Below are 27028 nucleotides of genomic sequence, written 5' to 3' on the forward strand. Positions count from 1 at the left end.
CTCACATTACATTCGAGCCTGTGCATGCCTACATCATCGATGATGCTCTGTTCAGTTTAAGAAGCGCTATCGTAAGAACATTACCTACATTTAAAACTTTTCTTGCTCAAAATTTCGTAAAATATTGAATCTCTTAAGCATATTATTAATAATAAAAATAATAAGTTTCTTAAAGCTTATGATAATCCTTTTTCTTAATAATTGAGGCTTTGTAAAGTTTTTTTTCTCACTCCTTTCTTATTTTTTTATTGTATTTTTTTCAATGCAGTGATGTTGTTGTTCTTGTATTTAATATTTTTTTTTAAAAGAAGCGCTTTCGCTCTGCACAGTGGAGATTTCTTTATATCGTTTTAGTCATTTGATATGTGTTGACACGCAGTCAAATATTTCGCCGAACAGATCAGCCACTTTTGACGCTCATAAACAACCATAAAGTCCTCGTGCTGCAGGAATTAGGAGGTTTGCTAAAGGTGCAGCTGTAGTGCAGTGAGGGGTGTGCGTCTTTAATAAACCACGACTGTTCCCGCTCATTGAACCTTAAGAATGATTATTAAATCCATATCAAACAGTCCCTTAAAAGTCACATCTCGTCTTCAGTTTAGAGCTCAGGCTCGTTTTGCACACACACAAGCATCAGTGCTTGAGCGCAAGTTAACCGCACTCTCCTCCAACTGGGCCAGGGCTGGCCAAGTGAACCGCGCCTGAGCCCGATTCAAAGCACTCACACTACTCAAACGATCCTGGAAACGGGCCTGGGCACGATTCGGATAGCATAGTGTGAGTGTGCCCACTAGAGCATTTGATTGGTCAAGGTTTTATGAGAAACTGAAGTATGAAGTGATTCAGGCAGAATTTGACAAACTTGAAGCTTTGGACGCTTATATCTTTTAAATGCGAATTTTGTCACTGTTTTGTGCCACACTAGCTAATATCCCTAAAAAAAAACAGCTTAAACCAGCCTGGTTGGCTGGTTTTAGCTGGTCGACCAGGCTCGTTTTAGAGGGGTTTGGGCCATTTCCAGGCTGGTGTCCGGCCATTTCCAGCCTGGTTTTAGCTGGTCAGGCTGGGAGATGACCAGCTAAAACCAGCTTGACCAGCCTAGCCAGGGTGGAAGCCCAGCCAATACCCGCTATGTCCAGCTTAAACCAGGCTGGTCAAGCTGGTTTTAGCTGGATTTAGCGGGTCATTTTTCAGCCTGACTAGCTAAGACCAGGCTGGAAATGGCTGGAAACCAGCCTGGAAGAGGCCAAAACCCCTCTAAAACCAGGCTGGTCAACCAGCTAAAACCAGCCATCCAGCCTAGGCTGGTTTAAGCTGGATTTTTCAGCAGGGAGATTTCCTTAAGACTAACATACTGATACTAACATCTAAAAAAACGTTTATTTCATTTCACTGGACCTTTACTGCAGCCACAAATAAATGTAATGTAGTAATAAATGTGTATTTTAAAGGTATCTACTTTCCACTAGTTTAGTAGCGTTTTGGAAGTGCCTAAAATATTTTTAAAAAATATTTTTAGCTGTGGTATTTTGCCTTTATATTCCTCCTGTATTTGTTGTAACTCTTAAGTGCAACATGTTTTGCAACCATATTGTTTTAAACTAAATATTGTTGTAGACATAATATGATGTGTATAATCAACGCAAACTCTCCTCCTTACAGCCGTGACAAAGAAACTCTGTGATGAGTAAGTTTTACTGACGTTTCACATTTACTCTACACATTTTGGGGCGGGATCTGTTCCAGGGTTTGTTTATTTTTATGAAAATAAAAATAATTCTGTTCAAAGTTTGTATTGTTGTATAATTGTATGGTTAACGTTATTCTGGTATACTAAGGGATGGCACCTGTCGAAGTTCAAAGGTAATTTTGTTCACTATTAGCAAAGACTATAGATGTAGGACTTTACTATCAGAACAAAGGTCATTCACTTTAAGACCTATATTGTTAGTGATCACTTACCATAATTACAAAATATATTTTCACCCGCGTAATTACAGTAAAAACAATAAAAACACTCCTAAAACAAATCAATGAAAACATGCGAGTATTACCAAAGATATACTTGTTATTATTCACACGAGTTTCCTGGTAGTACAGAACGTTACTAGAGTAACCCAGGCACGTCTCGGGCTCTGATTGGATGACTGCGCTGCCAATCATGTTACGGCGCAGACTGCTATTCTCCAAATGAATTCACAGAACGCTGGCCGCGCGAGTACACTCAACTGCTCAAATAGCGGAGCGATTATTACGTATATAGCGTAACTCTCACATTCACCCAGTCCATTCAGAGCTTTCAGTTTGCGTGGCCCGTCAACAGGAGTGAGTTCATCGGCCTCAGCGCTGACTGCAGCAGGGGAGAAAAAGTTGGCACAGGTACAGTGTTTCTCTGACCTTAAACCAGGCTACAACAAGAACACACATGACAGCGCGTAGAAACATGACCGCCGTCTCGAGATTTGTCAAGTAACTGTACTGAAAAGTGCATTTGGAGCTTAGCGTCATTATAAGTATGTGGCTGTTTTGTTAATTTTACGCCTTTTTTATCGTCGGACAGGTCTCTAACAGGACAGGTGGGCGTCAGGTCGCAGAGCACCGTCGCGATGGACATATCCATGTATTTAGGCTGCTCTCTGGGAGCTGCTCTTGGAGGTGTGATCTTTGCATCCTATAAACTGGGCTTACTTTACCAGCTATTTCATAAGGTAATGAGGATTGTAACAGATATGGGTTATGAAATGTAAAGTTTTCACATTATATTGCAGCAACTTTTTGTTAACAAGTTGTCATAGAATCTGCCTTCTAAAACTAGTTAGTTTTATCTATCTATCTATCTATCTATCTATCTATCTATCTATCTATCTATCTATCTATCTATCTATCTATCTATCTATCTATCTATGCTTAATTAGTTTAGCTATTCTGAAGTTGAAGCTGATCCATTAAGAAAGATCACTCAGTTATTTATTCATAAATCAGATTATCTATAGCATTAATTGCTAAAATCAGTAGCCCTAAGTAGGGCTGCATAATATATTGTTTCAGCATCAATATCGCAGTGTGTGTGTCTGCAGGATATGCAATGTTAGGTTATGATTATAGTTGATCAGCAAAATAAAATACAAGAGATTCGTGGAGTCACTGCAAAGTATATTCATAACAGAGTTAAACTTTATGATTTGCATGTGTTTTAAAGACGTATTAAGAGAGTTTACGTTTCGAAGTACATTTGGAACTTTAATGACGATTAATTTTACTGAATTAATTTGGTGAACACTGTACAGCGTTATTTTACATTTCAATGTTCAATTTCTGTACCTGAATACTGATATAGAGCTGTTCAAAACATCTGGTGAAATTGTATTCATATTGCAATTGATTTTGCAGGAAAACAAAATGTCGCAATGTCAGATTTGTCCAATATCATTCAGGTCTAGCCCTAACACAATATAAAATGAATTTACACCCTTTTTTAGCATTTTCTAAATGCATGCATGCCTTTATTTTGTGAATGCATGCATTATTGATTTTATTACGAACAATTAATTTGTTGCGTACTGTTTGTTTCCTCTAAATGCTTAGTCAAACTGGATCTTCCAGTTAAAACGACTCTCTGCTGACATACTCTCCACCTTTACAATCATTTGTTAAATCAGATAGAACCGTGGTTCTCAAACTTTTTTCATCAAGTACCACCTCAGAAAAAAATTGTCTCTTCAAGTACCACTATGAAAATGAGCCGCATTAAATACAGTAGCGTAGTTGGCCCAGTTAAGCAGCTACAACTCTGCACAGTTAAAAAACGTGGCAGATTACCTCAGAAATATAGGCTATATGTCATATATTACAAATTATATGCATAATTTTTGATACATTTTGAAATGTGTGTAGCATGTACATGACATATTTCGTTTCTCCACGTACCACTAGAAGGAAGTCTGCGTACCGCTAGTGGTACACGTACCACAGTTTGAGAACCACTGAGATAGAATATTTGTCAAAATACAAAAGAGAAAAATCAAGTGCTTTTTCCGTTTCATCACAACTTAAATACGTTCATCACTCCCAGACAGAGAGACAGAGTCCTCGACATGGAGGAGAGAGTGTGGCAGAGGTTTTGCGTTCTCACGGTGTCAAATTCGTCTTCACTTTGGTGGGAGGACACATCTCGCCCATCCTGGTGGCCTGTGAGAAGCTAGGCATCCGCATCGTCGACACCCGCCACGAGGCCACAGCTGTGTTTGCTGCTGATGCCGTAGCGAGACTTTCTGGTAAGACTTAACCCAAACAGCAGAAAACACATCTCACTGTTTGCAGTTTTTCCTATCATTTTGTGTTTAATTATGAGGTTTAAATACTGCAGTTCAGTAGCATTTTATCTACTAATTTGTGCTTGGAAACTTGTTGGCTGATAATGGGCATGCTATTTGATGCACCAAAATATTTTCAAAAATTTTGTCAAATTACCATACTATTATTTATAATAGTATTTATTTATTTACAAAAATGTATTTAAACTGGACGTTTTATATTACAGTTTTATAAATAATGTTATGAGATTAGTGTTTTAACTGTAAAAGTTTGAATTAAGCGTGAAAAATAGTGTGCACAGCACTTCAGCACACATTGTTTAGACCAGCGGTTCCCAACAGGGGGGTCCCGGCCCACAAGGGGGCCTTAGCGATCTTTATGGGGGTCGCGTCATATTTAAAAAATTTCTTAGCAGTGGACAATTAGGAGAATGATCATGTTGCTCATTTTATCCCCTAGGTCAGTGGTCCTCAACCATCGGTCCATGAATCAATTGGTACCAGGCTGCTCAAGAAATCGTTAATTATTTCCGTTTTATTATTATTTGAGTCTGAACGATCTTTTATTTTTAATAGTCTTTTATTTTGAAAAATGACTGTATTCTCTCGCTTAAATCTCGATCACTTTAGAGCCCAAATTTAACCCAAAAGCAGCAAAATGAGTAAGAAACAGACATCTTTGGAAAGTTTCTTGGCTAAGGGGAAAAGGCCAAGTGAAGGAACTGCCAAGGAATGGATCCACAACCCATTTGTCAACAAATCAGGTGAATCCAGCATGTCCGTGCAAGAAGATCAACTGATGGAGATCACAAATGGCGGCGGCCTTTTAGGGGCCGTTCGCATATCGCGTATTTCTAGAGTTTGCACAAGTTTGTTGTTTCCAATGGAGATGCGCGGTTTGCGCACACAAGCGGCGTGACGTGCTCGCACCAATGCACCCCGAGCCCAGAACGCACTGCAAGTCACGTGACGAGAATTGACCGATCAGCTTCAGCTTGGATGGAATATTCACATTTCGTTTAGATTAGTTTTCTCAGACAAACACAGAACACACCAACACTGCAGTGCTTTCTACTTTTTTCCTTGAATAAAACTTGTATCAGAATGGCAGCAATGTTTTTTCAGCTTGTCATCCTCTGAGAAAACAGTTAATGGTCGCCTAGCAACCTACGAAACACAGAAATGTCCCCGCCCCCCATTTTTGTCATCATTACTGCAAACTTTTATGAGCGATTGATATCATTAAATGTGAAGGGGGCCCTCGCAATATTTTTTTAGGGAAAAGGGGGTCTCGGGCAAAAAAAGTTGGGAACCACTGGTTTAGACCATAAGAAAAAAGCTGCAGCACATTGTTGTTTATTAGGCAAAAAACAAACTGGCTAGCAAATGTTCTCAAATGTCAGAATGTGGCCATCTGAATAATTTATATTAAAATATTACTAGTATTAACACCACATGACAGCTTCAAAACATTTTGCAATACTGAGAGTACCTCACACAGGTGAGTGCGCTTGACAAATCACCTGTAGAAAACACACTCTTTTTTTTCTCTCTACCACTTTAACTGACAGTTGCACCAGTTTTGCACATTTTCACCACACCCTTTCTTACAATCACTCTATATTTTAAATCTCTATAATAAACCAAGGCTGTTTACTGTATGAAGTGAGCTTCACACAGGTGAGTGGTCTTGACAAACCACCTGTAGAAACGCTCTGCTCTCAATAAGTGAAGTTTATTTATAAAGTAATTTCAAGAGGATCACATGCTTATGATTGCTTTCAGCCGGTCCCACATTATTCAATTTATAATTAACCAATAAGGCGATTCCTAAGCCGCTATAAATACCCGAAGTTCCATATGACAGCCATCTTCATTTTGCAGAATCCCCCCTTCCACACTTACTCCTCCTCCTTTCCAAGATGGGTGGCACAGTGTCCCAGTGGTTAGCACTGTTACCTCGCAGCAAGAACGTTGCTGGTTCTAGTCCTTACCAAGCCAGCCAATGTTTCTGTGTGGAGTTTACACATTCTCCCCGTGCTCACATGGGTTTCCCCCGTGGTTCCCCGGTTTCCTCCCGCTGTCCAAAAACATGCAACTTAAGTAAGGACTAATCCAAATCGGCACCATAGACATGCTCCTAGTAAGTAGTTATCTCTTAAGAGCAATCACTATCTGTTTATTAGCTACTACAGCTGAGGAGTTCTCGAGATCTACCTGAGCTCAAACTCCCCTCTCGCCTTGCAAATGGGAGGGAGCCCCAGGCACGAAGATCTTATGAGCTCAGGGCTCTCTCCCAGGACAACATGCCAAACAAGCTTTATTATCAATTATCAGAAAAAGAGAGATTAGAGGCTCCCCCCTAACGCTAGCACTTAATTCTCTGAGCACTACCAGTTCTTTTGTATAATGAGCATTTTTTTCGTGTGTATTGCCTCTTGTTGAATTGCTGAAAGCCGCCCCAATTGTACTGCAAGTCGCTTTGGATGACTAGATCTAAATGTAAATATAAATTACGCTAAATGACTAGATCTAAATGTAAATATAATGCAATGGTTTTTCCAGCCTCTTCTGTAAAAAGTACATTTAAAAAATATGTAGATGACAAAAATAATTGTATTTTAATATAATATAAACTGCTTTTGATGCTTGACCCTTTATTATTGGTCTTTTTTTGTTTAAAGGATAAAGTCAGAGTTTAAGAATATGCTACATGTGAAATGCTTTGTCTTTATTTACCAACATTAACATGAAAGAGGCCTCTTATATAGATCATATCTCAGGTAGATTGCAGTTTTTTTATAAGTGTATTTCAGAGGTTTTTACCCTTTAATGGATAGTTTAACAGTGTAGAGAACTGACAGGATATCATGGAGAGCAGAGGGAGGGGAAGGATTGGCAAAGGACCTCGAGTTGGGAGTCAAACTTGGGTCGACAGGAGCAACTTGGTGCTTTATGTCGACACACTTAACCAGTAGGCTATTGGCCCTAACAGATTGCACATTTTGTTGTCTTGCTGGATGTTGAAAAAATCATTAAAATTCACAAAAACTGATTTTCTAATCCCCTCCCCCTGTCAGAAATGTGTTAATCTTCTGTTCTGCTGGTGTAGGTACAGTTGGAGTGGCTGCGGTGACAGCAGGCCCGGGTTTGACCAACACAGTGACCGCAGTAAAGAACGCTCAGATGGCTGAATCACCTCTGCTTCTGATTGGTGGAGCTGCTGCGACTCTCCTGCAGGTAAGGAAGTTTCTTATAGATTATGAGTCATTAACATGCGCATGTCAACTGCGCATTTGCTCTCTGCTCTGGTCGGCTTATGCCTCAAACACTGCCTTATCTTCTTTCATTTTGTCTTGTGCAAACACTAGATTGTATCTTATTTTACGTGTAAGTTTCTTATGAAGCTAACCTTGAGCATGAGGATTTAAAGTGTAAGGTCACCCATAAATTTTAATAACATCATCATTTAATCATCCTCATGTTTTTTCAAACCTGAATGGCTTTTGTGGTAAACCTGCTTAGGTACTTTTGACTTCCATAATATGTAACCGCCCTTTAAAAAAACTAACTTTGGTTTGTTGATCCGTTTGCCTAATACTGATTTATAAAATTATAAAAACTGTTACTATCTACAGGAATTGGAAGTAAAATACCAATTTTAGGAGTGTGTATTAATATAATATACAGTTTAAATCTGAATTATTAGTCCTCCTGTATATGTTTTCCCCAATTTCTGTTTAACGGAAGGAAGATTTCTTCAACACATTTCTACACATAATAGTTTTAATAACTTATTTCTAATAAACGGATTTCTTTCATCTTTGGCATGATGTCAGCACATGATGTTGTACTAGATGTTTTTCAAGATACTAGTATTCAGCTCTAAGTGACATTTAAAAGGAAATGAAGCACTCAGTCAAGTTTACCTTACTTTGTACATTGGATTCCACTTTAATGAAAATATATTAAACAATATAGAGGTTTGGGTTAAAGCCTCCTTTTTCAAATGGTACATTTTCATACGACTGGACTCGTACGAAATAGCCACTAACAAAACGTAAAATAGTTACATTTCCTCGGTGTGCATTGCTTCCCACAGGTTTGAAATATACTTGAGGTGGTAGCCGGATTGAAAAACACATTTTTCCCACAGCACATGAATGGTCAACTACAAGCGCAAACAAAAAAATAATCTGATTTTTAACTTGATTTTTATTTATTATGACACTGTTATACATCTTTTTCTTTACAATGAGTTAAAGTTATTTTAAAAAGGCTGCTGAATTTATAGAAATCCACTATTTCTCTTACTTATGCTATTTAGGAGCCATGTGCACGCACTGACAAGTAAAGGGTGCTCTTCTCTCTCTCTCTCTCCCTCTCTCTCCCTCTCGCTCTCTCTCTCTCTCTCGCTCTCTCCCTCTCTCCCTCTCTCTCTCTCTCTCTCTCTCTCTCTCTCTCTCTAAATTTGCTATATTGGAATCACATTTACAGTATCGTCAAAACATTTTATATATGTATAAAGTATATAATATCTTAACATCATTAAATTAATAAAATATACAGCAAATTAGAAATAAATATAAGAAAAATGAATAAAAATACATTATTGCAAAAATAATAATAATTATTATTAGAATAAAAAGTTTACATTATTTAAATATGGCAAATTAGTTGATTAGCCCTTTCTTATGAAGTACTAATATTTTGCAGCCGTTCTAGATGTCATTTTGTTCTCCCCGAGTATGAAGTTTATCTGAATCTTATATTAAATGATTAATCATTTAATGTTTCTCTAGGGGCTGTGCGCGCGCAGTCAGCTGCGAAATGAAAATGCAAAAACGCACACAAATAACAGCAACTTTAGGAAGCAAAAGTAGTTTTCAGGTTGTTTGTGTGATGTGTTTTATGTTTGGTAAAATAATTTCTAATGTCATCTTAATTTTTAACAAATTACACTGTCTTGTTACATTAGGTGGATTTAAAGGGTTTTGCATAAAAAGCAGACGTGGATTTGATGCGAAAGAAAATTTACCTTGTTAAAAAAAAGAATAGTCTAAAGCAGTGGTCACCAAACTTGTTCCTGGAGGGCCGGTGTCCTGCAGATTTTAGTTCCAACCCTAATCAAACACACCTAAACAAGCTAATCAAGCTCTTACTGGGTATACTTGAAACATCCTGGGAGGTGTGTTGAGGCAGGATGGAGCTAAACCCTGCAGGGACACCGGCCCTCCAGGACCAGGATTGGTGACCCCTGGTCTAAAGTGACATTTTTGAAAAAAAAATAAAATACATTTTTATTTTATTTGCCAATAACCTTTTCATTACATATAAAATACAATTCTAAACCTAATCAGAGGAGCCTGAAATGCTCATTTACAAGAAAAGAGGTCAGATGGATTTAGAGGTTTTTGCATCTGAACTCTTCATATAGTATTGCTGCAGTAAATATCACAATACTAGTATGCTGTATCGATATCGATTCCCCCCTCCCTATACTGAGTATGTCCTAAAGATATGTTTAATCTAAAAGACTTAGATTTTTGTGTTTCTTTGCAGGGTAGAGGTGCACTCCAGGATATCGACCAGATGTCTCTCTTCAAGCCTCTCTGTAAGTTCTGTGCATCAGTGAGGACTGTGAGAGAAATAGTTCCCACTGTTAGAAAAGCCCTGGCCATCGCACAGTCTGGAACACCAGGTACAGTGGCATTGATTTGCATTATACATTTTTTTTTTTTTACAAGTGTTTTTGTTAGATTTACATTTTTCAATATTTACCAAACAATAAACTAAAATAAATAAATAAATAAAAATTATTATTATTATTATTAAAAAAGAACAATCAGGGCATATAAACAGTTTCAATGAGGCAGTCAATAGGGTCAGTGAGCATGTAAAGGCCCAATTCTAATTTTGTACCCCTTCCCCTTCCCCTTGGCCCTTAAAACTGAGTGTAAAGGGCTTCAAAATTTACCCCTAAGAATTGGGACAGCACTACAACACCTGCACACGTCAACAGATGTCATCGCAATCTCTTGCTTCATATGAGATCGACGATGGCGACTGCTGTAGTTATTCTAGTTGTGTTATGTTTTGGTATTTATCTTCAGGAAATCACTGAAGGCATATATATATATTGTTATCATAACGATCTAATGTAGATCGTGACTATACTGCACATTTACACAGTGGCCATATTCATTTATGTAAACACACCAAAAACAACATTAGCGTTATACCACACACTGTAAAAGCCCATTCCCAGCCACTAGACTTTTCTGACAGGGTATTCGAGTGTCATCGAGTGTCAGAATGTTGTGGGACTGCTGTACAGGAGATTATAGATCTCGAAATGTAGCGGCTTTTAGTGTTTAGTTTTTTAAAAGCATGATGGTAAAACACAAACACGGTTATGAATATATTAAAACATGTGCTTGTTTGTTGTAATAATTCGCAATAATGACAAAAAAAGCTAATTTGCATGCATCTTCAGATTCCGGGTGCATTGATCCTGCCGTTGTGGCTGGTGTATTCTGGGAATTTTTTTACCCCTTGGTTTCGAGTGTGGTCCTGAAATATCTCCGTACAAAGGGCTATCTACCCCTTCCCATTAGCCCAACACATTCAAGCTAAAGAGAATTGGTACACCCCTTCCCGTTCATGGGAATGCACAAAACAAGGGGTAAAGGGAAGGGCTCAATCCTGTTCCTGGAGATCTACCTTCCTGTACAGTTTAGCTCCTGCCCTGATCAAACCCACCTGAACCAATTAATTAGTACCTGAAATCCACTTGATATTTACAGACAGGTGTGTTTGATAAGGGTTGCAACTGAAATCTGCAGGAAGGTAGATCTCCAGGAACAGGATTGGCCACCCCTGGGCTAAGGGGTAGAATTGGGATTGGGGCTAAGCACTACACTGCTGCTCCGAATCAGCATTGTACTGGTCCAGGTGATCAAGGAATGGTTGACATGTATTGTAAAACAAACCAATAACGCATACAGTTGAAGTCAAAATTATTAGCGCCCCTGTTTATTTTTTTCTTCAATTTCTGTTTAATGGAGCGAAGATTTTTTTCAGCACATTTCTGAGCATAATAGTTTTATAAACCTATTTCTAATAACTGATTTATTTTATCTTTGCCATGATGACAGCAAATAATATTTGACTTGATATTTTTCAAGACACTTCTATACAGATTAAAGTGACATTTAAAGGCTTAACTAGGTTAATAAGGTGAACTAGGCAGGTTAGGATAATTAGGCTTAATAATTATAATTAATAATAATTAAGTTATTATATAACGATGGTTTGTTCTGTACACTATCGAAAAAAAAAGAAAAGAAAAAAAAATTGCCGTATTGGACATACAAGATTAACACATAACTTTTTACTCAAAGATGAAGACCCTACCCAATGTTTACACTGTAAAACCCCATGGACTGTAAAACACATTTTACTAGACTGCCCTGCTTTTAATGACTCCAGAAAGACTTTTTATGTTGAGAACTCTCTTAAGGACATTTTTAACAAAGTGACTCCAGAAAAAGTATTAGAATTTTTAACATGTATTAAGCAGAAAAATCTTATTTAAACTGTATATTCAATTATTTATTTTTTACTGTTGATTTTTGTTAATTACTGAAATGCTCTTGCCATGAAAATAGCCTTAGTAGCTGGCATGGCAATAAATAAATAAATAATGAATAATGAATGAATGAAAAAAAAACTAGCTTAAAGGGGCTAATAATTTTGTCCCAAAAAATAGATTTGAAAATTTTTTAAACTGCTTTAATTCTAGCCGAAATAAAACAAATAAGACTTTTTCTTGAAGAAAAAATATTATCAGACAAACTGTGAAAATTTCCTTGCTCTGTCAAACATCATTTAGGAAATATTTAAAAAAGAAAAAAAAATCAAAAGGGGGCTAATAATTCTGACTTCAACTATATAAACACATTTAGATCATTTACTTTAATCATTACTTTTGGAATGTGAAGAGACTTTAAACCAGCACAACAATAAATGTTTCTGAAGTCAATCACCTACTGCACCTTTAATGTAAAAACACAAATGCTTCCTTTATATCGGAATAATCTGTTATTTGTGTTTAATTAGCATTTGCGTTCAGGATTTCTTTCCTAATTATGTTTATTTTTGTCCCTTATCGCTTCACAGGCCCAGTGTTTATAGAGTTTCCCATAGACACACTGTACCCGTATCATGTGGTGGAAAAAGAGTTTGCCCCCAAAAACACTCCCAAAGGCCTGATGGGGAAAATCATTGCATGGTATAAATGTTTCTCACTCTTCACATCCTGTTATTTCTGCACCAGCTTTCACTTGAGAAATCATAGCATTATTTAGCGTGTCTGATAACACCGTTGTTGTTTTTGTCATCCCATAGGTATCTCAAAAATCACTTGTCAAACTTATTTGCTGGAGCCTGGGAGAGCCGAGATCTGTCACCACTTCCTGTTCACATCCCTCACGCCACAGACGATCAGGTGCAGAAACCGGCATTCAAAAATGACATTTGCTATTTGTTCAAACTACTTATTTAAAATGAGCTGAAACGACACAATTGTTGATTATTAGTTTTACTTATTTTACTTAATTTATTAGGGTTCGCCACAGCGGAATGAACCCCCAACTATTCCAGCATACGTTTTACGCAGCAAATGCTCTGCCACCTGCAACCCAGTACTGGGAAACACCCATACACTCTCACATTCACACACATATACACGACAGCCAATTTTGTTTACCAAATTCACTTATAATGCATGTCTTTGGACTGTGGGGGAAACCCACTCCAACACGAGGAGAACATGTACACTCCACTCAGAAATACCAACTGGGACTCGAACCAGCGACCTTCTTGCTGTGAGGCGACAGTGCTAACCACTGAGCCACAGTGCAGCTGATTAATATTTGATAATCATTCAAGATTTGCTTTATCATCAGCGAAGCGTATAACAAACCCGAAGCTGAAGAGGAAATGTTGAAATCGGTGACTTTTGCCCCAAATGCTGAAGATAAGATGACTTGACGCTTTATTCTTCGCAGGTCCAAAGGTGTGTGGAACTGGTGAGCAGAGCCAAGAAGCCTGTCATATTGTTAGGCAGTCAGGCAACTTTACCCCCAACACCAGCCGATGATATCAGGTAAATTAAATTGACCTTTTTATAAAAAGATGTTAGCTCACCAAACGTTTATTTTAATAGATATAACTGTTTAATAAATTAGTTTAAATGCACCAAACAATATTGGATAATGAACTGAGAAATGGACAAAAATGTCATTTTTAAAACTCATTTATGCTGAGCAACACTGTACTGTATATATTATAGTCTTCCCCTCCTAGTATATTCTCACTAGCACTGACAAATAATGCACATTTGATCAATATTTCAGAAACCGCATTTGAAAATAACAAGTATTGAACTGAATTTTCTTTTTTTAAATGGTCAAAATCCTAAAAATTAATCTTTTTTAAATGTAAATATTATATAAAAGTGTAAGTGAAATGTTATGTACAATAAAGACTTTCAAAGCGCTACATACACACACTGGCCACTTTATTAGGTACACCTCTCCAACTGCTCGTTAACACAAATTTCTAATCAGCCAATCACATGGCAGCAACTCAATTCATTTAGGCATGGTCAAGACAAGAGGAGAAAAGGAGAATGGCCAGACTGGTTTGAGCTGATAGAAAGGCAACAGTAATTTAAATAACCACTCATTACAACCGAGGTCTGCAGAAGAGCATCTCTGAACATACAACACATCCAACCTTGAGGCAGATGTGCTACAGCAGCAGACGACCACACCGGGTGCCACTCCTGTCAGCTAAGAACAGGAAACTGAGGCTACAATTAACACAGACTCACCAAAATTGGACAGTACAAGATTGTAAAAATATTGCCTGGTCTAATGAGTCTTGATTTCTGCTGTGACATTTGGATGGTCGGGTCAGAATTTGGCATCAACAACATGAAAGCATGGATCCATCTTGTCTTGTATTAATGTTTCAGGCTGGTGGTGCTGGTGTGATAGTGTGGGGGATATTTTCTTGCCACACTTTGGGCTCATTAGTACCAATTGAGCACCGTGTCAACACCACAGCCTACCTGAGTATTGTTGCTGACCATGTCCATCCCTTTATGACCACAATGTAACCATCTTCTGATGGCTACTCACAGCAGGACAACGTACCATGTCATAAATCGTGAATCATCTCAAGCTTGTTTCTTAAACATGATAATGAGTTTACTGTACTCAAATAGCCAATAGAGCACCTTTGGGATGTGGTGGAACAGGAGATTCGCATCATGGATGTGCAGCCGACAAATCTGCAGCAACTGCTTGATGCTATCATGCCAAAATCTCTGAGAAATATTTCCAGTCCCTTGTTCAATCTGTGCCACGAAGGATTAAGACAATTCTGAAGGCAAAAGGGAGTCCAACCCGGTACTAGTAAGATGTACCTAATAAAGTGGCCGGTTAGTGCATGCTGGGGTATGAATTACAAAGTTGCTGGATCAAATGGAATGGTGTTATAAAATGGTCTTTGACAGTCATTGAATCGGCTGTTTATAAACCTTGTATCTACATGAAATAAGCTAGTTAAAAAATAATATGCAATTCTTTTGGAAACTTGTGTCCAAAATGACAATAAATTATTTACAACATTAATTGAAGGTTAACTTTGAGAAAAGCATCTGTAACTCACTCTCTCTCATAGTAGGTGATTTTTAGTCCTAAAGTTTATTTGTTTTTGTTTTTGTACATGTCTGTTACAGAAAAGCTTTAGAGTCTTTAGGCATTCCCTGCTTTTTGGGTGGGATGTCCCGAGGGTTGCTGGGAAAGAACAGTCCGCTGCACATCAGACAGAACAGAAGAGACGCATTAAAAGATGCCGACCTCGTCCTGCTGGCAGGTGAGAAACAGCACCACCTGCTGTACAGTTGGAATATAAACACAATTATGTACCCTACTATATACATCCTTAACTGTATGAATTTTTAATTGTGATTTTCAGACATGGGGAAAAAATAATTATACAATTTATAAATAATTTTGAAAATAATTGTGACCCTTGTATCTTGCTCGGTTAAAGCCCACATGAACCGGAAACGGCAACCTTTTTTTCCGTATTGAGACAGAGTTCACAGAGAAACTGAATATTAAATGAGAATCAGTGGGCGTGGCTTGTTTTGTTTTTTTCTGCGAGCTGATTGGATGTAGTAAAGTAGGCATTTCATTCAGAAAGTTTAGGAAATGGGTTTGGGGAGAGTTATTACAACCTAACAGACTCCTCCTCCTCACCATTTTTGTTTGTTGTCAGAAGTTGGAGGGGTGTGGTTAAGGATGTTAGCTATGCCCACTACCTCAGACAGACGTAATCTGAGAATTGAACTAAACCCAAACAGGAAGTGCTTTTCAGATTTCAATGGGACATTACAAGGGAAATATTCTTAATGGCATGCACAGGTGAATTGTTCACCACAAAACAGTATTTACAAAGTCAGTATGGTTAGATTTGATTTCATGCATACTTTAAGTTCTTGTACCTGAAAATCTTCACTGTCGTGGATAGGCACGGTGTGTGACTTCAGACTAAGTTATGGACGAGTGCTGAACAGACGGAGCAAGATCATCGCAGTGAACAGAGACAAAAGTCAGCTACTGAAGAACTCCGACATGTTCTGGAAGCCAACAGTGGCCATTCAAGGTCAGCAACTACATTTTAATTTTACATAATGTGTTACAGTTACATTAAATTATACTAACAATCTATAATCTATTGCCTGTATAGGCACAAAATAGGTGCAAAATATAGGCACAAAAGCAGTTAATTTCCTAAATTATGTTTATTTTAGGGCTCTTCTTGGACACATTAGTCCTCCTGTGAAATTGTAAATATTTCCCAAATTATGTCTAAAAGCAAGGAATTTTTCACATTATTACCTATAATATTTTTTCTTCTGGAGAAAGTCTTATTTGTTTTATTTCGGCTAGAATAAAAGCAGTTTTTTTAAAGCCATTTTAATGCCAATATTGTTAGCCCCATTCATTTTTTTCGATTGTCTAAAGAACAAAACACTGTATTACAATGACTTGCCTAATTACCTTAACCCTCCTTATTAACCTAGTTAAGCCTTTAAATGTCACCTTAAGCTGAGTTCTAGCATCTAGAATAATATCTAGTCAAATATTATGTTCTGTCATCATGGCAAAGATAAAAGAAATCAGTTATTAGAAATGAGTTATTCAAAAATAATAATGAGTTATTATTATGTTTAGAAATGTGCTGTTTAACAGAAATTGGGGAATAAAATATACAGGGGGCTATAAATTCAGAAGGGCTAATAATTCAGACATCAGTTGTACATAACGCATTATTTGCTCATACTATACAGTATATTGCATTAACATTGCACAGACAAGCTCTTTAAATACTAGTAGCTTAATAATCAGAAAATCAAATAAACCAGTTCATTAAAATATGGTAGGTAATATACACACAGACATGCGTTATGTTAAAAAGCTTTGTTTCTTTACTGATTCAGGCGATGCTGGTTCATTTCTCCTGAATCTTTCAAAAGCCCTAAAAGGACACAGATGCCCAGAGGAATGGCCGCAGAGCCTGAAAGAGGGAGATAACGCCAAAGAGAAAGCTAACAGGTGATCCGTTGTACTGATATTAGAATACAAAAGCTATATTTACAATCAAAGTTGCACATTTCTGCACAGAATTAGAATATTTCACAAATCATGTTGCAGGATGCATTTCTCTCCTATGCATTTTCAAGAGACTAAAATCATTTTCTAGGAAACTCTTGCAGTGTGTCCAATATATCTCGATAATGAACATGCACAATATTAGGGCTGACGTTTGTGCATCGATATCGCAATGTTAATAAATGGAAATCTGACAAATGCTTGTTTTTTTGCCTTCAGAGCGAAAGCAGATGAAAAGACCGAGAGGCATTTGAATCCTCTGAGTGTTTTGCACCGTGTGGATGAGCTTTTGGCTGAGGACAGCATCATAGTGGCTGATGGGGGGGATTTCGTGGGCAGCGCTGCATATATCATGAGACCCCACGGCCCGCTCTGCTGGCTGGACCCAGGTGAGAGACAGAGGCGTTCATTATTATTATTATTATTATTATTATTATTATTATTATTATTATTATTATTCCTTTTATATTTAGACTCTTATGTCCATATCTAAGAAACATAACAAAATGCAAAATAAAAAAACACAATACAATAATAAAAATATACAGCTGAAGTCAGAATTATTAGCCCTCCTGATTTATTAGCACCCCTGTATATTTTATTCCCTAATTTCTGTTTAACGGAAAGATTTTTTTCTTCAACACATTTCTAAACATAATAGTTTTAATAACGAATGCAGGGGTCAGCAACCCGCGGCTCTAGAGCTGCATGCGGCTCTTTAGCACTGCCTTTGTGGCTCCCTGGAGCTTTTTCAAAAATGTTTGAAAATGGAAAAAGATGGGGGAGGTTAATATATTTTTCTGTTTTAATATGATTTCTATAGGAGGACAAGCATTTTTAACATTTTCAAATGCTGTAAAAGTGTGTAGAATTAATATTTAATTTCAACATTTCTGTCAACGAAGATTTGCGTCATAGCCTGCGACACAGGTTTCCATCAGCAGGGCGGGATGCCAGGCAGGTGGCTGTTGTAAACAAAGCGGGAGATAATAAAGCATGGAAAACCGTTCACAGATGGTGACTATATGAAGGAGTCATTCATCAACATATTACAACACCTATTTGACTAAAAAAACAAAACCAAGATAATATAAAAAATTAAAGATATACCTCTCTCTGCTAAGACATTGAAGGAAAGGGCTATTAAAATGGCAGGTAACATCACCGATCAGCAAACCAAGGACATTAATTCAGTGCCAGCATACTCAATTGTCTGTGATGTGACCGATATTCAACGCGCTTTTATGCATGTGAACTCTAATGGGCAGCAAGAAGAAATGATCAAATTATACCACTGAAAGGCCAGAGGCTGTGCTGAAGTGTTTAAATGACAACGGAATAAACACCAACCACCTGATTTCAGTGGCTATTTAATCATGAAGGCTCATTATTTATTTGTATCCAACTTAGTCATTTTTATAGTAGTCTAATATAGATACATACAGCATGTGTTTCCTTCATTATAAGGTTTATATAAGGCTTTACATTTCTTGCAGCTCCAGACATATTTGTTTTTTTTGCTTTTTTTGGTCCAATATGGCTCTTTCAACATTTTGGGTTGCCGACCCCTGAACTAATGTCTAATAACTGACTTCATTAATCTTTGCCATGATGACAGCCCATCATATTTGACTAGACTAGGGTTGGGCATCTAAGCTATAATGCCGATCCGATACGCATCTCGATACAAAGAATACGATCCGATATATTAGCGATACATTTGTGACATATTGCGATGCAACACGATACGATTCACACCCATATCGCGATACGATGCGATATTTCAGCACTAACTAATTAGATCAAGTTTATGAGATGATGTGAAAGAGGATGCTGTGCCATTGAATGAGTTTGATTATTTATAAACCAAGCAAAACCAAGACTTTTTTTTACAAACTGGCTCTTCTCTCAGAGCCAGAGTGTCAGTTTACAGTAGAGGGCCATTTTAGAACATATAGCACATATTATTTAAGTATTTTCAAGATAAACAGAATGTATAAGTGCAATATATATTAAAAAAATATGTATATATTTGCACTCTTTCAACATAAATAAATTTAGCATTGCACAACAAGAATTGTGATTTAACTTTTCAACTATGAAAACAAGTTTTACAAAGATATATTTTGCCACTGAATATTCAAAACTTAAGGTTGTGAACTAGCAGTGTTATGCTGCTTTGAAACATCACTGTCACTGTAAACAACAGGCTAATAAAAATATAACAAACCAGCAATCTTCTTGCTGTGAGGTGGTCAAACTACCCACTGTGCCACCGTGACACCCAATTATTTTTATCATTATTATTATTATTAATATTATTATTATTATAATTAAATAAAAATTAACAGGAGGAGGTGTTTAAAACCTTCGTTCTCCGTGACACTAGGCTGAATATCTTTGCAGATGAACAATGCAATAGCATTCGTTATTGGCGTAGAGCGAGCAGAACTGTTGCGCATGGAAAAAAAAACTTGCAATGCTTTTCTCACCACTTTTGGAACTGGTTGAAGCAGTGCAAAAGCCGGGGATGCAGAAACACTGGAAGATGTTTTCACAACAACACCGTGGCGCCGCTTCAAGTGAGATATCAGATCGTAGTCGTACTGCCCGCGTATTTTACAGATGCGCGGCACATTTTGCAAATTGCATCTGTCCTGTCATGTCGTCCATCCTTAAATCCATAATGTTGCTTGCCATACTTTAGATTTAAAACTCAGTGGGGAATAAAATGTTTGTTTTGCTTCTCGCGCTTTCTGAGGGCGCTCCACTAGCTTCATCCGCACACCTGATACACTGAGTTGTAGTGTGTGCACATCCGCAAATCCGTTGCTAAGGCTTACTTTATGTAGGTCGATTAAATTATGCGCCAAAAACAGGTTGACAACACTTGTTAGTAAATAAAAAAATACATTCTATATTAAAAATATAAGCTGTATCTCGGAAAAATCGATGCATCTCGCAAAAACCGATGCATCTCGATTTGCTTCCAAAATTTCATTCATCCTCTGCTGCTCAACCGATGCACTCGCATCGTGCACGCGCATGACCGCGTATCGATACATATCGGTTAATCTTCCCATCCCTAGACTAGACCTTTTTGAAGACACTAGTATTCAGCTTAAAGTGACATTCAAAGGTTTAACTGGATTAATTAGGCAAGTTAGGGTAGTTACGCAAGTCATTGTATAACAGTGGTTTGTTCTGTAGACCAGGGGTTTTCAAACTGTGGGTCGCAAAGTGAACAAAGGTGGGTCGCACTGTCACATAGCTGCAGCTAGATTTACATTGCGGTGAATCAAAACCAGTACGATTGACGGCAATAACTTAAAAACCTCTTACCCTAAAAAGATCTAAAGTGCGTTTCCTACAAAAAGACAAAGCTGGTTATGTTTCACAGCTGTCTTTTAATTATTTTTTCGCTCGACATTACGAGCACTGCTCCGTTTAAGCCCTCGCAATCTGCGTTTAGCTGGGAGAGCTTGCACAGAGCTTGCACATAGCTTTTTTCCCCGTTTTTTTTTTTTTTTTTTTTTTTTTTTTTTTTGCTCCGTCCTGCGTGTTTTATTTTAAACGCTACTAATTTTCTCTTAAATGAGCACAAACGGTTACTAAAGTAGTCGAAGGCTTCATTATAGATCTGTGCATTCTTATATTACACCTCTGTTATCAAACAAAGCACAATGAGAGATTCATTTGCTGCTCTTCACTTAATAACTATAGTAGCTTTAATCAATATGCAAATACAATTAAAAGTGAAATAGATTTTATAGCTTTATTTAATTTCTTTATAGGCCATTGATTTTAATAGGCTAAACCTTTTATTTTATTGTCAATATTTTCTATTGTTTGCTATGTATTCCATCATTTGAAGCTATTTGTTGTCCCATATTTTTTACATCCCAACGTTGACAGATTGCCAATCAATAAATAGCTCTGGTGCTATCTGTTAGTTTTAACGTCATCTAATGTTATGGAAGGGCATAGATGTTATGGAAAATAGTAATGCAAGTACCCCCATCATTCCTTCCTCAAGCAAATGTGTAAATATTAGATCTTATACAGCTATGACATTAATTGCATTGGAATCTTTTTCTGACCTTTACCCAGCTTGTAGTAGTCGATCAAAAAGCGATTTAGTTTCTTATGACTATACACTAGAAGTGGAATTTACTGCGATGTGATGGGGCTTGATCATAATCAAGGGGCTTGATCAAAGGTTGATCATGTTCTCTTCTAAAAAAAAGAAGAGTATCTTTTTCAACAACAAAAAAAATGATCACAGTTACAGCCAGCATCCTACAAAAAGCACTTCGAGCCTCACTTTGTGCAAATCAAATTGCAAAATCCAAAAAGCCACACACCATATATTTTTGACTGCTTTGAATGGATACATTTTTTTTTACCCATTTTTCCATATTAAAATGTTATGGTGGGTCTTGAGATTGAATTACTTGCCAAGGTGGGTCCCGGAATAAAAAAGTTTGGGAACCCCTGCTGTAGACTATATTGAAGCAATATTGCTTAAGGGGCTGTAATATTGACCTTGGAATGATATCTAAAAAAAATTAAAAACTTTTATTCTAGCCAAAATAAAACAAATAAGACTTTATCCAGAAGAAAAAATATTATAGGAAATACTGTGAACAAATTTCTTGCTCTGTCAAACATCATTTGGGAAATATTTGAAAAAGAAAGGAAAAAAATACACAGGATGACAAATAATTTAGACTGTGTTACAACACAATAATAAAAAAAAACATTTATTCCAATGCTTTTGATACCAGTTCTTAATATCACTTCAAGTCAGCTCAATTTATTTATTATAAAGCACTTACAACACCACATGTGGAACCAAAGTGCCGTACAGGAACAAGAAAACAGGAACAAGAAAAATTGACATTTATTGTTAGTCAGCTCGCACATTATTAAAACAGTTAATAATTAGCACATCATCGTTGATATCTTATGTCTGAGATTATTTACTAAATAATATAGAAATGAATGTTTTAATGCAATATCATGATAAGCTCTGTTTATTAAACCATGACAGCATTTCAGTATTTGTGTTCATCATGACTTCTCTGTGCATCAGGGGCTTTTGGGACTCTGGGTGTTGGAGGAGGATTTGCTCTGGGAGCAAAGCTTTGTCGACCTGAGTCTGAGGTAAAATAAGATTATTGTTTATTTATTCATTTTTTCCTGATGTTATTTGCAGCCTTTATCTTGTTATGAGAATGCATGTAAAAGCTAATTTGTCGTTTGTAGGTATGGATTGTTTATGGCGACGGTTCTCTCGGATATACAGTGGCTGAATTTGATACCTTCACACGCCACAAGGTAGGATCCATAATAAATGCAACAAGACTTTTACAGAATTAAGTTAAGAATGTATTAAAATGTGTTCTGCTAGGACAAAACGCTAGCTTGTGTGAAAACTGTGGTAATTTTTGAGAGTGATGATAATAATCTAATCCGATTCAATAGTCTAAGCTAAGCTAAGCTAAGCCAAAAGTGCTTCCACCCAGACCTGGAGATCGGCTGAATGGATTAATAATGGTAAAATTCAGCTTTTGGGGAGTTACAACATAAGCCTATTTACAAAAATAGGGGGGTTTGATTGGTGACAACCCGCGAGAGAGATCCTAATGGTCTAATCCAATTCAATGATCTATGCTAAGCTAAGCTAAAAATGCTCTAACCAGACCTGAATGGATTACAAAATGGTAAAACTCAACTGTATAATAGTAATTTATCTAAATCAAGTTGTTTAAACCAAGTAAGCTTCAAGATTAGACAATGTGTTTATGTAAATAAAAGAGTCAATTAAATTATACTTATCAACCTTAATTACTACGTACTTGCATGTAAATTAATAATTAGGGACAATGTACTTATTATGTACATACCTGTATTTACATGCAAGAGAGATGCTAATGGACTAATTCAATCCAATTTAACACCCATAGATAGGCTTAATGGATTAAATGGTAAAATCCAACAGTTTAAAAAATAAGGTACAAAAAATCTGGGGGGGGGGGGGGGGGGGTTGATTGGTGACAACTTGCGAGAGAGATGCTAACGGTCTAATTCAATTCAATGATCTATGCTAAGCTAAGCTATAAGTGAATAAATTTTTAAAAATAGTAAAACTCAACTGTTTAACTCTTGGGAGTTGTAACAACAGCCTATTTTCAAAAAAAGATGTGTTTTTCTTTAAAAATGAGGGAATTTTAATACAATTTGAACAGTTTGTTTCACTCAATACAAAACTTTTTAAAGATTTCATAATAATAATTCAGGACATAATACAATTTATCTGAATTAAATAGTTTTATCTAAGTAAGCTTTAAGATTAGGCACTGTTTTTATGTAAAGAAGAGTAAATTAAATCACTTTATATTACGTGGCACTAATTATTATGTACTTGAATAGATTGGTGACAACCTGCCAGAGAGATGCTAATGGTCTAATCCAATTCAAGGATTTATGCTAAGCTAAGCTAAAAGTACTCCCGCCAGACCTGGAGATTGGCTAAATGAATAAAAAAATTGAGTTTTTCTAAAAACTCAAGGTTTTTCATTAAAAATAAGTGTATTGTAATAAAATCTGTTGAAATAAAAGATTTTCTTTCAATCAATGCATTGATATTTTAAAAAATTATAATAAAAGTTCAGAACATAATTAACGTAATTATTATACGAGTATATGATTGCTTATATTTTTATGTAAATGATTAGTGACGACCAGCGGAATGCAAAAAAACAACCCACGAACATGAAAAGTAGCCCAATTCCGTGGGAAAATCATAAACTTGGCAACACTGATTTACATAATCCCAAATGTTTCAAAGACTGTTTGTCATGAATATGCGCCCTCTAGTGGCAAAAAATGACACACTGTGCCTTTAAGGGTTTATATTTTTATCCAAAATTTTATCTGACCAACTTCTCTAGAATTTAATGCTGTAATGTAGCTTGTATGTAATCTGGAACAACAAATCTACTGTGGTTTCCTTCTGATTTGCCTCTTTGTCGTTGCATGTCAGACCCCAGTGATTGCTCTGGTGGGAAACGACGCCTGCTGGAGTCAGATCTCCAGAGAACAAGTGCCTATGCTCGGCAGCAACGTCGCCTGCGGTCTTGCCTTTACAGGTGAGACGGTCCATTAAGCCTCAATTCAGTGCCTTTCTTTAAAACGTAAAACTAAACAAAACCTCCAGTAATGATCCAGATAAACATTGAGTCTAACAATCAAGCTGTTTTCTGAGAGACTAAATTACATATTGATAACTCATCGTCAGGTTTCTTCTCCTCCTTGCAGATTACCACGTTGTAGCTGATGGTTACGGGGGGAAAGGTTATCTTATTGGCCGAGAGGATGAGTCGCAGCTTGAAGACATCATTAAGAAGGCGCAGAAGGAGTGCAAGGAGGGAAAAGCCGTTCTGCTCAACGTCCTGATCGGAAAGACCAACTTTAGGGAAGGTTCAATCTCAGTTTAGTGTGCACTTTTCTGCCTAGATACCCAAAGTTTTTCTTGTGTTCGGAATATACCACATGATCCTCCCTTTAATATGATATTTTGGATACAGCTGATTTGAAAAGAGAGCGAAGCAACAATTAAACGCTCATGAAAAGTCATTTTTGTGACTAATCTGGATTATATGTCATCCCAAAACCAAAATAAATAGCAATTTAAGTGAAATCAACGATGATAATTGTCCTCAGCCCATTATTATTATTAACGTATAACCAAAAAGGGAGATGATAGTTAAATTATTTTATTTGTATTTAATCACACTATGGTAATACTTGATGCGCTCTATTCGAATTGATAACACAAATATTGTATGTATATAAAGTTATATATTCAATTTGTTTTGATTTGGGCTGAAATATGAGCTTGATGTGTATTTGAAATAATGAAAGTACTTTCTCGTTCAGCGGAAAAGGAGCAAACACAGTGCCTTTACTCTGTATATTTGCATTTGTACTGTAAAATCAGAAAGCATTTTAAGATTTAAGCCGTGGCGGTTGAGTAAATATGGACTAAAATGATTATTTTAAAGCACATATCACGACTTGATTACATAATAATGCTGTTGAAGGGTAAAGTGCCTGTAATTACTGAATGTGAAACTGAGAAACGGAGGTTTGATAGGAAGAACTCTGTCTGCAGTTATAGTGAACAATAATAAACTAAATAAGTTTGATACAATGCAAGAAATGCTTTTCTTACTTAGACTTTTTGTCTTGTTTCTTGTCCCAATATCATACAATTCTTAAATCAAGAAGCATTTTCTAGACAAGCATAAAAGATTGTCTTGTTTTTAAAAATAATATCAAAATTAAGTATTTTCCCTTTTAACAAGCAAAATATCAATCTGCCAATAAGATAAGCAAAATAATCTTGTTTTTGCTTTGAAATAAGATTTTACTTGCCCCACTGGCAGATTATCTTGCTTGTTTTGAGGAAAAAGCTATATGGTTTAAGATATTTGGACTAGAAACAAGACAAAAATTCTAAGTTAGAAAGGCATTTTTTAAAGCGTATCTAATAAAACCTAAACCAAAGTAATATCCTCACTCACTTTTGGAAATGCAGTGTTGTGTTTTTGCAGACCTGAATATACCTTTAATGCCTCTCCTTGGTTTGTGATGGATCTTTTTGGCATCATCCACAACTTCCTGATGCAATAAACTAATTTAAAGAACAATGTTTACAGTTGTTTTACAAACACACCACTAGATGTCAGTCTCTGCCTTATAAACTGTATATATATATATATATATATATATATATATATATATATATATATATATATATATATATATATATATATATATAAATAAAATTATATACTATATAGCTGCAGGTTAACTACGTTTATGTACTATGGAGGCAGATCAGTCTTAAAAATAATACATTTATGGAGTCAGATCAGTCTCGAAATTAATATATATACAAAATAAAATTCATCCATGCACATCACAATTCACATTTACAAAATCCAATTTGTTAATTCAAAGCACTTTTCATGAATACAACCCACAATTCGTAAATTCTTGAGTAAAAGTCGTAAATATTTTTGCTAAATGAATTGGATTTGAATATTTTTTAATTGTGTTTGGTATTTATGAAATGGATTTGTGTGTTTACGAATCGTGTTGTGAATTTACGATTTGTGTAAATATGAATAGTTTCAAAATTACGAATTGGATATTTACAAATCATATTTTGAATTTAAGATTTGGATTTGTGTATTTACGAATCGTGATTTGAATTTACAAATTGGATACTTACGAATTGTGTCTTGAATTTCTGAATTGGTTTGTGTGTTCATGAAACTTGTATTGAATTTACAATTTGGATATACTAAACTTGTTTTGAAATTACGAATTTGATATTTGCGACTCGTGTTTTGAATTTACGATTTGTGTATATATGAATCGTGTTTTGAAATTACGAAATGGATATTTATGAATCCTGTTTTGAATTTATGAATTGGATTTGCTTATTTACGAATCGTGTTTTGAATTTCTGAGTTGGTTTGTGTGTTTATGAATCGTGTTTTGAATTTGATATTTACGAATCGTGTTTTGAATATACAAATTGGATTTGTGTATTTATGAATCTTGTTTTGGATTTACGATGGACAATTATTTATGAGACTGATCTGCCTCCATATTTACTAACCCTTTACACAACTCCTTAACTTTTCTGATTTTGACTGTAATGTAATGATGTGAACCTTTTGTGAAGCCCGAATGATAATTGTTGTGAAAAGCACCATACAAGTAAACTTTAATTTAATCGATACTACTGAATATTTATTTGTACTAATCTTTAGGACATCATTTATCAGCTGAAGTAATACATTTTGAGGACAGTAAAGTAATTCTGAAGATTTTAAATCTAAAAATATAACCAACAAATTTCCAGAAATGAAAAAGAAATTCTTC

General features: G+C 36.2%; 1 protein-coding gene across 2 annotated transcripts; it reads left to right on the plus strand.

Annotated features, from left to right (window-relative positions):
- The first annotated feature begins 2261 nt into the window (after positions 1–2261).
- On the plus strand, positions 2262–25779 carry ilvbl (ilvB (bacterial acetolactate synthase)-like). Of its 2 annotated transcripts, none has more exons than XM_021467622.3 (16): positions 2262–2469; positions 2561–2708; positions 4073–4274; positions 7426–7553; positions 9876–10014; positions 12495–12606; positions 12723–12822; positions 13385–13482; positions 15124–15260; positions 15921–16055; positions 16894–17008; positions 17285–17454; positions 22161–22231; positions 22334–22405; positions 24114–24219; positions 24389–25779. In XM_021467622.3, exons 1-16 carry the CDS (start codon positions 2426–2428, stop codon positions 24565–24567), a joined length of 1956 nt encoding a protein of 651 aa, XP_021323297.2. In that variant the 5' UTR covers positions 2262–2425; the 3' UTR covers positions 24568–25779.
- The last annotated feature ends 1249 nt before the right edge of the window (positions 25780–27028 follow it).

This window comes from Danio rerio, chromosome 18 (genome assembly GCF_049306965.1).
Source record: "Danio rerio strain Tuebingen ecotype United States chromosome 18, GRCz12tu, whole genome shotgun sequence".
NCBI lineage: Eukaryota > Metazoa > Chordata > Actinopteri > Cypriniformes > Danionidae > Danio > Danio rerio.

What these genes read in the sequence shown, in the direction of transcription:
- ilvbl (XM_021467622.3), top strand. Translation starts at nt 2,426, where the DNA reads ATGACAGCGCGTAGAAACATGACCGCCGTCTCGAGATTTGTCAA. An exon ending in CGCACAGTCTGGAACACCAG is followed by an intron (nt 10,015 to 12,494) that starts GTACAGTGGCAT and finishes ATCGCTTCACAG; the next exon opens with GCCCAGTGTTTATAGAGTTT. An exon ending in CTCACGCCACAGACGATCAG is followed by an intron (nt 12,823 to 13,384) that starts GTGCAGAAACCG and finishes TATTCTTCGCAG; the next exon opens with GTCCAAAGGTGTGTGGAACT.